The sequence below is a fragment of the Eublepharis macularius genome, chromosome 5 (genome assembly GCF_028583425.1).
Source record: "Eublepharis macularius isolate TG4126 chromosome 5, MPM_Emac_v1.0, whole genome shotgun sequence".
NCBI classification, from domain to species: domain Eukaryota; kingdom Metazoa; phylum Chordata; class Lepidosauria; order Squamata; family Eublepharidae; genus Eublepharis; species Eublepharis macularius.
In genome coordinates, this window is record NC_072794.1 from 98,485,639 (window position 1) to 98,497,854 (window position 12,216).

Sequence of the window (12,216 nt, forward strand, 5' to 3'; positions counted from 1 at the left end):
ACAGCTTTTGTCTCATGGCATTCTGTCCCTTGAAGGATTTTTCTTTCAGCTCAGCTCTAATATCAGCTGAGGTGGAAAAGAAATGCTGAAATCAACTGATTGCAAAAAGGTAAAGCAGGCAAGGGGGCAGTGTTTGGTTCCTCTTACCCACATGCTACATTTTTAAAACACTGCACCCCACACTCATTTTAGATATGATTGGATGCATACTTGTAGACAGAGGGATTGCTCCCCATGATATTTAGTTTGGGACTAAAATGCATACAAGAATTTCAGTCGACTGTTGCTGTAGATTAGTAGCCTAGCTCACCCTCTCTGTAAAATCTTTAGAAACTAATGCTGGCAGGGCTGGGTGAAGAGGAAAAGGGCCCAGGCTGGTTGATCATAGGGCTGAGAACAGACGCTCAAGAGAACATACAGGCTTTTTAATGGGTGTAAAAAAAAATCCCTACCCAGGTGTTTAGAGTCTGCATCTAGGGTATAAGATACATTTATATGTCACTCAGCTGGGTAGTCTGTCTAGCTGGCTATAGGGGAAGGGCCCCAGGTTGGTTGGTTTCTTTGGGCTGCACACTGATGCTTGTGGCAGGACCTTAGTTAGTGAGGAGCTTGTCTGTCCTTACCTGATGTTGAGCTGTGTTAACTTCTCCAGCTCCTGCTCCATATGCTCTTGCAGTTCACCTGGACGAAGCAAGACCTGACAAATGGGGCAGATGGGAGCCTGGCTGTCGAAAAGTGTTGCTTTCTTTTTGCCTGTAAGAGAACAGGGGGATATTGTTGAATTTCAGGTAACATCAGATCAATCCTTTTGTAGCTCCCGGCCACTCTTGGTTCTTGAAATAAAAAAGTAACCCAAAGTTCCAACCTTCCCTAGTAGCAAATGGTGTGTGTCCTCTTACAGATCCAGCAACCAATACAGAAACACCATGAACCACCAAGTTCCACTCCATAAAAGATAATTTTATCATATGGATATCATTTCCTTGAAAGAGAATTGTGTGTATCCTTTAATATGAAACACACAGATAAAGAGGGTTGCAAGCCCTCCTTACTTGGAAACCAAGGGATGGGGGGGGGGCAGCGGTGGACACTGATCCATGCATCTCGCATGCATGCTTTCTATGTGCAAGCTCTCTAGAGGCCCTCTGACAATATCACATCCAGTTGAAACTGTAAGTGATGGTGTCTCTTTGGGGTAAAACTGGCCCCAAATACAGCATTTTCATTATGTTTGGGGCTAATTTGGCCCCAAAGAAACACCATCACTTCCAGTTTCAACTGCATGTGACATCATCCATTTCACCGTGTGCACCAGGACTCCCAGCCTGCCTCCTCCCTCTTTTCTCTCCTGCCAGCCAGGTGAGCCTGGCCAGGGGGTGAGGGGAGTGAATGTGGGGGTGGGGATTCTCCCATCCTCACTGGTGGGGCTGGCATCCCTATTAAGTAAACATAAATGAGTGAGATGCCATCCCCAATATATTTTATTTAGTATCAATATGTTGAACCAGTGGTCTTTAAACCATGCATCAGAATCCTCAGGTCAGCTGCAGGGATGCAGGCATGGTGCCATGACCCCCAATGGCCAGTTTCCTGCCCAGGCCAGTGACTCTGACCTGGAGGGCTTCTTTCAGCTTCTTCCACAGTCACTGGCAAGCAAGAAAAGAATCTGATTTTATTCTTCTGCTTCCCTAGTTACTGTATTGTTGCATGACTGCAGAAAGGCCTTGTTTGATTTGAAAACAGGAAGACAGAATGGTGTCCTTTAGTTACTCCCCCCCCCCTTTTTTTGTATTTATAGCCACCACCAGACATGGCAGCATGGAGTGTGTGTTAATTTTTTTTCTCATGGTAATGGGGATTGCAGCCTGGGCCGGGTTCCTGTAGTCCTCTAGGCCCCAAGTAAAGTGTCCCCTTCCCCCCCCCGCCCCGCGCCTCATGTGAGGGCCCTGATTAGGACAGTAAAGAACGGTCACTTGGCAGCACAGAGGATTCTTTTTTAGAATAGGCTTGTTCAGAGGACTCCCTCCTTCCAAAAGCTATCCCTTGTCTTTGCAAAAGCTATCCCATACCTTGTAAAACACTCTGAGTGGGCATTAAGTTATCCTGAAGGGCAGTATATAAATCGAATGTTACTACTATTATTATTCTACTGCAGACCAACATGGCTACCCACCTAGAAAAAATGTAGGAGGTTCTGCAGGCCCAACTTATTATGAAGGTCTCGAAACAGAAGTATGATTCTAGAAATTATCTGTCCCTATCTTGTTTCCTCCTCTCTGAGACAGATGCTGAGAGCCCCTTAAGCGACAGGACTGTGAATTCTGCACCACTTTGAATGATCTCAGAAAGACTCCCTTGGTATGCCAACAACACACTTGAATTTTGGAGAACAGCAGGCAGCAGTTTAGATTGCTATGTTTAAGGCCTATTCTGGAGCCAATTCTTTTCTCTGCTCAGAGATTTTATGATACACTGTATTAGAATATACAGCACCCTGCTAACATAAAATAAAACTTTAAAGCAAACAACCAAGTTATCGTAAACTATAGACAGCTACACAGATTCGAGCACCAGCTCCACAGCTGCGTTAGCGGCTCTGGTCATCAGAGGGCGTTGCACACTCAGATCTGATGGCAGTCATGGAAGGAAGCATGCTTTATAGTTTCCTATTGTCATCTAATGTGAAGTCCTCCTACCCGATTATTTATTTATGCATTAGACATGGATCAAATTGGTTAAATCCGTAAGAGAGGCAGTAATGCACCATAAAGCAGGCTGCATGCAATGTGGCCTTCCAATCAAAAGCCAAAAGGTGCCATTTTATGGCCCCAAGCAAAAAACAGAGCCCAGTTAAATGAATCCCCTTGAAAGGAACAGACCTTCCCAAAGGATAAAATGTTGGCACCAGTACTTTGCTGGGGCTACATAAACAGATGCAGGGAGAGATATTTTTACAGGAGAAAAGGCAAGGGCTGAAATAAGTTTGAAAATAACCTTGGCTCAACCTTCAAACCATGCATGAGGGAATGCTTCAAGGAAGATGCCATTCTCTGGCTACCTCACTAAATAATACACCCACCAGAGAAATAATCTGGAGAATCAGGATTTCATTCCTCTATATATAGAGAGGGAGCTAAGAGTCCTAGTTCTCAGCTACTCCCTTGCTGCAACCCACCAGGCTATCTTTCCCAATCATAACTGAATAGGGAACCCAAGAGTCCTGGCTTTTTGCCAAAAAGTTGTAAACAACATTTTAATTAACACTTCTCTGGAAAAAGTGGTAACGGGTGCCTTTATTGGGATGTAGAAAAAAGCCAACGGTCCCCAGTTTTCTCTTGCAATGTAGGTGTTGTTAGTTAACCTCCTTCCCAACAAACAAATAAAAACAGTCCTGGAACCCCGCCCCTCACCACAAACACCTGCTGTAATTCCTGGCCTACATGCCACAGATCTGAAGAACAAGTAGGCTGTCCTGCAGTGCTCTCTCCTGTTTCCTTATGTACAAAATGCTGTTGCTTTTCAATAATAAGCTGACCTAAACAACTCTCCCACTTTGACTGGGAGGGTGAGCAATCCCAGCTTCCTCTTGGAGCTTTTCCGCTTTTGTGTGGTCAAGGTCCAAAATAACCCCAGAAGCCCACCCCTGCACCCCGCCTGCTATTTATAACTGCAGCCCCATCAGTTTAACAATGCTGGGGTCTGAGTCCTCCCTTTTAAAACAAACAGACAGCCTTTGAGCAAACGGGAAATCCTGCTAGATCCCTGCTGCGGTCTGCGTGCTTGGATGGGTAAACATGCTGCCCTCCACCCTGAAACTCACTGTCCCTATCCCACAGTAATGCATTGCAAAGGGATATACGTCATATACATTTTGAGCTGCTTCTCTGTCCATCACCACTAGATGTGATCTAGAGCCACAAGCACAATTAATTCAGAACTATTTAGCTTTAATTAGTTTCTGGCCCATTTTCATCTGGTGGAAGTTTCTTATTTTCTTCGTTTTGGCATTTTTAAAAAATGGCTTTGGAAACAGGCAATTCCTAAAGTTTAAAAATCAAACCTTTGCACACTTTTTAGGCTTCTAAAAATGTGTGCCAGGTTTTCAACAGGTTTGCTAAAAAGAAAAGTCCCTACTTGCTGATCATACTCAACATTAAAATGTAAAATACAGATGCTTAGCAGGGGGCATTATTAAAAACAGACTAGTTATTATTAAACTACACTGGGATAGAGACCATAAAGGTATCTCTGTGCTATACTTAAATCTCAGTAGACTTCTTGATTGCAACTGAGGCAATGCTTGGAGGAGGCGTTTACTGGAAACAGGACCCATGTTAAGGGTGCATTTTGAATAATGTAGTTTGAAGCGTGACCACAATGACACTGGCCCCAAGATAACAATCTTATTCATGCAGAGATACTGGACATAAGACCATTGGGTATAGTCTCTGTTCCATCCCAAATCATGACTGTTGAAAGGTTTTGGTTAAATGTGACAGCAGTTGTGAGTGCTATGCCAAGTAATTAACCACATTGCCCAGCCTGTGCCAAGTCTGAAAATACCAATGTGCCATGAGCCCACCCACCCCCATATTTCAGCCAAGACTGCAGTCTCCGAATGGCCCCTTTCAAGCTTTGTTTTTGGCAGCTGTGTTTGTGTTTGCTTGGCCTCCCTGCCTGTCCTTCCTTTCCCTTTGGCCCCTTGTAACTCAGCAGGGTTCATCTCCAATGTTTACCCTCCTTGGCACGGCTGTGCTCTCCCCTGCAGCCCTTGGCTTGCTAATGCTGCAAAGATGAAAAGGACCAGGCATGTCCCTCTTCTATGTATGCAGACTCCCCTGGGCTCCAAAGAAATGCTTAGTTCTAAGTGTTTGAAACTTAATATTTCCTGTCTGGAAAAGGAAAAAAAGAATAAACTTCAGTAAAGAAACCGTAAGACCAGCCCTGAGCATTTTTTTCACATCTTAGTCTAGGTGGATCTGGGCACTAGGAAAATGCCACCTGTTTCTCCCTTCTGGTGGACTGTAATTAGAAGGGCACGATAGCTACACCATTGTGAATTCAACAGCTGCAGTACTTCTTCAGGAGCAACCTCTGTGCATGAGCATGTCTTCAGAGTCACTTCAACATTATGAAGAACAAGTAAGTTGTAGCTGCACCATTTTTGGTCTCCTCAATGGCTTTATTAACTTTTGTATTGCTGCATTCTGCTGAAACTGCTGCCAAGGGAAGGAACATCATGTTAACCCTACAACTCCCCCCACAGCAAAACAGCTCCTCACAAGAATTTGGAAAGAGAAGCAATAGCAGTGCATCCTGGTGAGATAAAAATGGTGTTCGCTCCAGAAGCATTCTGTTGTTGTCCTTGTTCCTTCAGTGAAATTAATTTAGCATTTTGAGAATTTAGTTTTCAGATGCAGTACGACCATATTTGTCTGATTCACTTAGGGGGCATCCAAGACATCTGAATTATCAGGCATTTGAATAATCGTGAATTCTATCTAAGTAGAGTCAGTATGATATACTGCTGAATATGAGCCAGTGCAAGTTATGTCACTCTGCATAGTAAATTCCCTGCATTGCCATTGTTTCTCCAAATAATTATACATTGGTTTCACACCCATGCTCAATTACACCAAACAACTTACATTATACATGGTTCTAAGCTGAAACAATGGCAGAGAAGCCACACCGCAATGCAGGACAATTATTTGAGTATCTGCTTTGAATATGTATGGTTACATCCTTCTCTTATCCCTATACCTAGGTAGTTTGCTTGCAGCTATTCTTTTCTCTCCTTGCCACATCAGTGCTGAACCAGGAAGCAGTAGCACACACACAGCTAGTGTACTTGATACAGCACCAGGGGCATTTTCACAGCCATGGCATTTTCACAGCCATGGTTTCCATAAAGCCATCAGCTTCGTTTACACATAGCCTTAAAAGCAGTGCTCCAGGACAAGGGCAATGTGTTTCAGAATGAAAACATATCTGTAGGCACTTGGCGTAGAAGCAATCTGATAGCTAATGTTTTGTGACAAAATACCCTTAATTTTCAGTAACCAAGGCTGTTTTCCAGTCAAACAGAAAAACGAATCAATTTCACACCCACTCCTTCACATTTCATAAACATGCATCTGCCCTAACAAATCCACCCAAATAATTTAGTCTGAAACGCCCCAGAATAAATGAGCATCCCTCTCTCCATACCAGAGACCTGTTGCTTGACAGGTTGCACAGAAACCTAGCGGCACAAACATAATGGAAATGCTGACACAGCGTTGGGGCCTGTAATCAAGCTTCTGAAGTTTCCATGGTGATTATTCTGCTGTCTGTGATGGGTCCACTGTTATTTCTGTAGTGACAGCAGGTAGCTGCTATGACAAACCACCTTTCCTTCCAGCTCAGAAAACAATCACACCTGGCAAGCCCCACATTAGCTGTTGAAGAACCAAATCTGGTTCTGCTCCCTGGGAGTGAAGCAGCGCCAACCAATGACTGTGAGGGGCATCTACATGGTGTTTTCCCCAAGGATCTGATGCACACATTCAGGCTTTTGGGTCTTGAGAAGCCACCTGTGCCCTGAGCACTGCCTGGAGCTGAACGGATGGCCAGCATCAATTGTGATATCCAAACGGTTCAAAGAACCCAAACAGTTTTTTCTGTACTTAGTTGTACCTTCGTTGTAACTCTTCTCCTCTTGCTTGGAGTTAATGAGAAAACCAAAGTTCCCATCAGATATAAAGGAGGGAAGGGACTTGTCTAACCTAACCAAAAAAAAATCAAAGGGGAATTTAGAGGAATTTGTTCAGGTTTCAAAACAATGTACCAAAAAACAGCATAAAAAGAGCCCTGCTGGATTAGAGCAAGGATCCATCTAGTTGAGAATCCTGTTTCATACAGAGGCAAATCAGGTGCCACCTGGATTTATTTATTTATTTATTTATTTTCTTTGGATTTCTATTCTGCCCTCCCCACTGAGTAGGGTTGCCAGGTCCAGATTAGGAAATTCCTGGAGATTTTGGGGGTGGAGCCTGGAGAGGGTGGAGTTTGGGGAAGGGAGGGGGTCTCAGAATGGTATAATGCCATAGAGTCCACCCTCCAAAGCAGCCATTTTCTCCAGGGGAACTGATCTCTCTCACCTGGAGATCAGTTGTAATTCCAGGAAATCTCCAGCCACCACCTGGAGGCTGGCAACCCTACCACTAAGGGATGGCCACAGCCAGGGCATAAAGGGAACAACCTTCCCACACTGTTGTCTCCTGGCAACTGGTGATCAGGGATAGTGTGAATGAAATGAAAAGAACATTTTATTTAACCACCAAGGCTATTCACTCATGATAGACCTATCCACCTTGCATTTGTCAAATTCCGTTTTAAAGCCATCTACATTAGCAGTTACCACTAAAACCTGTGACAGAGAACTCCATAAGTTAATTATGCATTAGCATCTAAAAACAAACTTAAGTAGAAGTCCAGGGTGAAATTAAATATTACAGAAATATGAGGCTGCTACTGAAAATGGCAGCTAGGTCTCAAGTTCTTACTTTCCCCTCTATAACATCCAGTACAATTTATCCTGGGTCTCGTCTTCATTACACTGGGTATTTACTCGTCCCACATCACTGTGTATCACTGATGATGATGATGATGATGATGATGATGATGATGATGATGCCACCTACTGAACTCATGGCAGTATTGGGGTTCAAACCAGCAGGGTGCTGATTTGCAACCAGAGCACTTAACCACTGCGCTACAGCAGCTCTCTATCAAAATCAAAATCTCAATCAAAATGACAGAGGACATGGTGAGTTGAATTAGATGGTATAAGGAGTAGGGAGCTGGACACATGATGTTGTAGCCAGAAGCAACCCCATGTAATGTTTCATACCACCCATAAACAGCCTTATCCTCCCTCTAGAACAAATAAGAAAAGTGAAAGCAACACAGAAATGCCACTGCATGGGTAACAACAACATTCGATTTATATACCGCCCTTCAGGACAACTTAATGCCCACTCAGAGCGGTTTACAAAGTATGTTATTATTATGCCCACAACAATCACCCTGTGAGGTGGGTGGGGCTGAGAGAGCTCCGAGAGAGCTGTGACTGACCCAAGGTCACCCAGCTGGCTTCAAGTGGAGGAGTGGGGAATCAAACCTGGCTCTCCAGATTAGAGTCCCGCCGCGCTCTTAACCACTACACCAAACTGGGTAGCACTTAAAGTGTACTTCTGCTTTTATAAAATGACCTCCATGGCCCACCAGCTTAAGATTGTGTGTCCAAGAATAGCCAGTCCTTGATTTCTGCCATAGAGAACTGGATCTCGCGCTTCTGATTCTGAGCCCACAGCTGCCCGTCCTCAGCAAGAGAAAGATGGATTGAGCTGGGCAATAATTTAAGAAACTGAGTGAGTCTGTACATCCAATCACTTTACAAATCAGGAGAAAGGGAGAGAGGAGGAAGGGGGGAAGGGGAAAGAAGTGAAAAGGCCGTGCAGGGAAATGCATCACAATTACTGTCTAGTCTCTAATGAGGGGCCTGTCAGGAGGCTGTCATCCTGCGGAAAGCCACCTACTCAGAGAGATTCAATAAAAAAGTAGCAGAGAGATAAAAAAGAGATATATTTCAACCCCTGCTAATATTCTTTTCATTTGTCCTAGCACAAAATAAGATACTGCACTTAACCAGCTCGGTTAAAATGAAAGGGGGGAGGGGGGCTGCGTTGATCAATACCGCTAAAAGCTGGACGACACAGTGATGGAGTGCAATTTTTTTGTCTGTACTGAAGCCTAGTAGAGGCCCTGGCTGTGTAATTTATGATTTGCACGCATGCCAGCTAACTAGAGGCTGACAAGACAATGAATTCTCGATGAGAAAGAAGAAAGGAAGAAGACACCATGGCAGAGATCCGAAAGAGCCATGCACACTATCCCTTCCTGAGACCACCTGGCCTGCGAGCTTGGGAAGGAAAGTGTTGCCCATCCAGAACATCAGCAGAAAGGGAAAGGAAAACTGACAAGTCTAGCACTAAGAATGTGAAACTTTTTGTGCTAGCTACCTCATTATTTGTGATCCCACACGGTCTATAAGAGTCACTTTCTCATCCTGAAGGCCTCAGCTCAGAGCCTCAAAGAAAAGTGTGGCTAATGTGCTGGGAAGAAGTCTGTCCTTAGGCAAACTTAAGCTTAACTTCAAGTAGCCAGAAACTAGCTTAATTCTTGGCTTTAGACCTACCTTGTAGCACAGAACCATGTGACAATGCTGCACACGCCTCTTTCAGGATAAAGCCTATCTAGGCCAATATCCACTTTACAACAAGCAACCAAAAAGACTAAGTGCTGAAAAATGTTTCCTTCCTAAGTAGCCTGGATTTTCAAATTTCCTCTGGTAGGATGAAATGGAACTTAACTTTTCTATGGCAGATTCTGTTCCGTTAAAATGACAGGTGCTTACATTAAGAAGGTTCTTTGGCTGATCTGGGAACTAGTCATTTCATACAATATGCAGCAAGACAACCTATGAAAGCCCAAGGTAATAAGAATGTCTATTGGTTGTGTGGACTGGGTGAACTGATGGGATGAGACATAGGTGAATTCCTTTCCACTTCCTTCAAGTAGCCTTTGCTTGCACCAAAACACGCACAATCAACTGGCCTCACTCTTGCTGACTGCTGTGAACTAGGAACAAGCTAGTTCTAGTAGGCAGCTGTTCATATTATGAAAGGTTATACCTCCTTTATAGAAAGTTCCAAGTTTGCAGCTGGTAGGCTACATGTAATACTTTGATTAGCTTCCCTGAGATTGTTTTTTACAGATTGCAGCCATGACAGCTGTTTTAAAGTGACAGACTGGTTCAGGGGCAGAGGAATGATTTAACACTTTCTTTGTACACTTTTGCCCTGCAGAAAAATGTCACCCCCTATCTGCTTGTGGAAATTTTGCAAGCATGTACACTTTTCCTAGGGAAAGTAAAAGTAATTTAGGAGTGGGAATTTTCAGAGGGAAAAGAGCACAAGTGGAAAGAGTTAGTTTATTTACTTACTTAATATATACCCCACCTTTCTCCCCAACAGGGACCCAAAGCAGCTTACATAATTCTCCGCTCCTCTATTTTATCCTAACAACCCTGTAAGATGGGTTAGATAAGATAGTGTGATTGGTCCAAGGACACCCAGCAAGCTTCCATGGCAGAAAGGGGTTTCCAACGTGGGTATCCCAGATCCTAGACTGACATTCTAATCACTACATCACACTAGAGAAGGGCACGAACAGCAATACGGGGGGGGGGAGCCACGAACACCCCAATCTGCTGTTCACGAACAAGCTGTTCATGAGGCCCCATTCTAAACGAACAAGTGGTCGTTGCACACCTCGTTCGTTGTGTTCGTCAGCTGTTCGTCAAGCCAGACAGTCTGACACCTGCAATCAACTCCCTTGGCAATGTAGGCAGGGATTGTCTGAACTCTGTCTGAACTCCTGCTGTTGCCCTGGAAACCCCAATATAAGCTCAATTTAGCTTGATAGGCAGGTCTTCCTTCCAAGTGTGGAGCTCCAAATTTGTTACAATAGAGCGAAGACCAGAGGGGAGGGGGGTCTCCCAGCTCTGGCTAGTCTTTGGAGAGGGAGAGACAGCTGATGTTGGCATTTTGATAGAGAGACAGGGAGAGTGCATTGGAGCTTGAATTTTCTTTGTGTGTGGTGGGATATGGATCTACCCCTTCAGGTTCTAGGGCTGCTGCCAGGCTCTGGGGCCAAGCTATTATTTACTACTGGTACCTTTCCTGCTGCCTGCTCAAGTAGGGTTTCTGGGAGTGGCGCGGTAGGGATCTTGACCAAACTTGGATGATGGCTGGAGGAGAGCCTGCTGGCCCCCACGAACAGCCAACCATGAACATGTTCGTGAACAGGGTCATGTTCGTGGTTGTTCGTGAGTCCTTGTTCGTGCATGGCAACGAACAACAAACATCATGTTCGTTTTTTTTCCTGTTCGTGCCCATCTCTACATCACACTGGCTCTCTTCCTCTCATTGGACTACTCTCATTGGACTACTGCCACTACAATCTGTTTTTAAATCCTCAGGGAAAATAATCCCAGAATCACATGTAGTTTCTCTTTAAGAAGTGAACATAAGTAGTAATGGGTGGAATGGCTCAGGAGATTGTCAAGATCGGGGCAGGGCAGGGGACATCACAGAAAAATGTATATTGAACAGGGCAATCTTGGAAGGATTCATCACCCATGAATCATTCCCAATTTTTGTCAGAGATTAAGAGACTTCTGAGACACACAGCTACATCCCTTGGACTATCCCTTACCAACAGGCAATTGCTGAACCCGTCCTTCACAAATACGTGCATTTGGACTTTTGTGTATGTCAATGAATTTTTTAGAGGTAGGGCCTGGTTTTAAAACTGATTTCCATCCCTGGATAAATCTATGCGAGTAGCTCACCCACCCACCCACCCCCAACTTGAACTGTCTGACCAGGAATGGCTGACTCTAGAGGGATTATGATAGCACAAAGGTGGCTCATAGGCCCTCAGTTAGCTGACTTCTTCACTTGTGTAACATTTGATCTCGTACTTACTAGCTTAATAGGCTTGATGTCTCCTGTTTATATGAGGCTTGACAAAATCACAAGTGTCTCTATGGCCAGGAGTCTTTCTAGAGGCCCGCTGACCCTGGTTGTTCTATTAAATGGCAGCAATTTTTTTTCACAGTTTTCTTAAGAAATGGAAGCCAAAAATGTACTACTTATACAATGTGCACTGTTCAACCTTAAGGGGAGGGATATGCTTGGAACAACACTGGGTCAATGAATCCCTCTAGAGGCAACACATGAACTAAAAGATTCAGGCCTCTCAGCTGAGGAATGTAAAGCTTGATCAGTCTACATGACTCAGAACTCTTCCATAGAGTTACTTGAATAGCAGAATGAAATTGATATATCCTACTAATTGCCACAAGAGGGGGAAATATAATCTTAATTGCTATGTAGCCCCATGCCTCCAGACACCAAGAGCCTCTGTTGCCCTCTGGGGGGTAGGGGAACATCATATCAGGGGTCCATGGGATCCTGAAAGAACCAGCCACTACTTTCATTCACAGGTCAGTTGATTGCTGAACTCACATACCTGAGGGTGTGGTCAACATTACCCACCTCCAGGTTACACAATGTTAGATGGGAGAAAAACTGCACTGCTGCAGCC

At 44.3% G+C, this 12,216-nt stretch overlaps 1 protein-coding gene across 3 annotated transcripts in view; it reads right to left on the bottom strand.

Annotated features, from left to right (window-relative positions):
• RNF220 (ring finger protein 220) overlaps nucleotides 1–12,216 on the bottom strand; it is a 389,522-nt gene that overhangs the window by 168,381 nt on the left and 208,925 nt on the right. For all 3 annotated transcript variants that reach the window (XM_054980446.1, XM_054980445.1, XM_054980444.1), the window contains one exon: nucleotides 624–753. In XM_054980446.1, coding sequence (XP_054836421.1) covers nucleotides 624–753 — 130 coding nt within the window. The remainder of the gene's footprint in view (nucleotides 1–623; nucleotides 754–12,216) is intronic.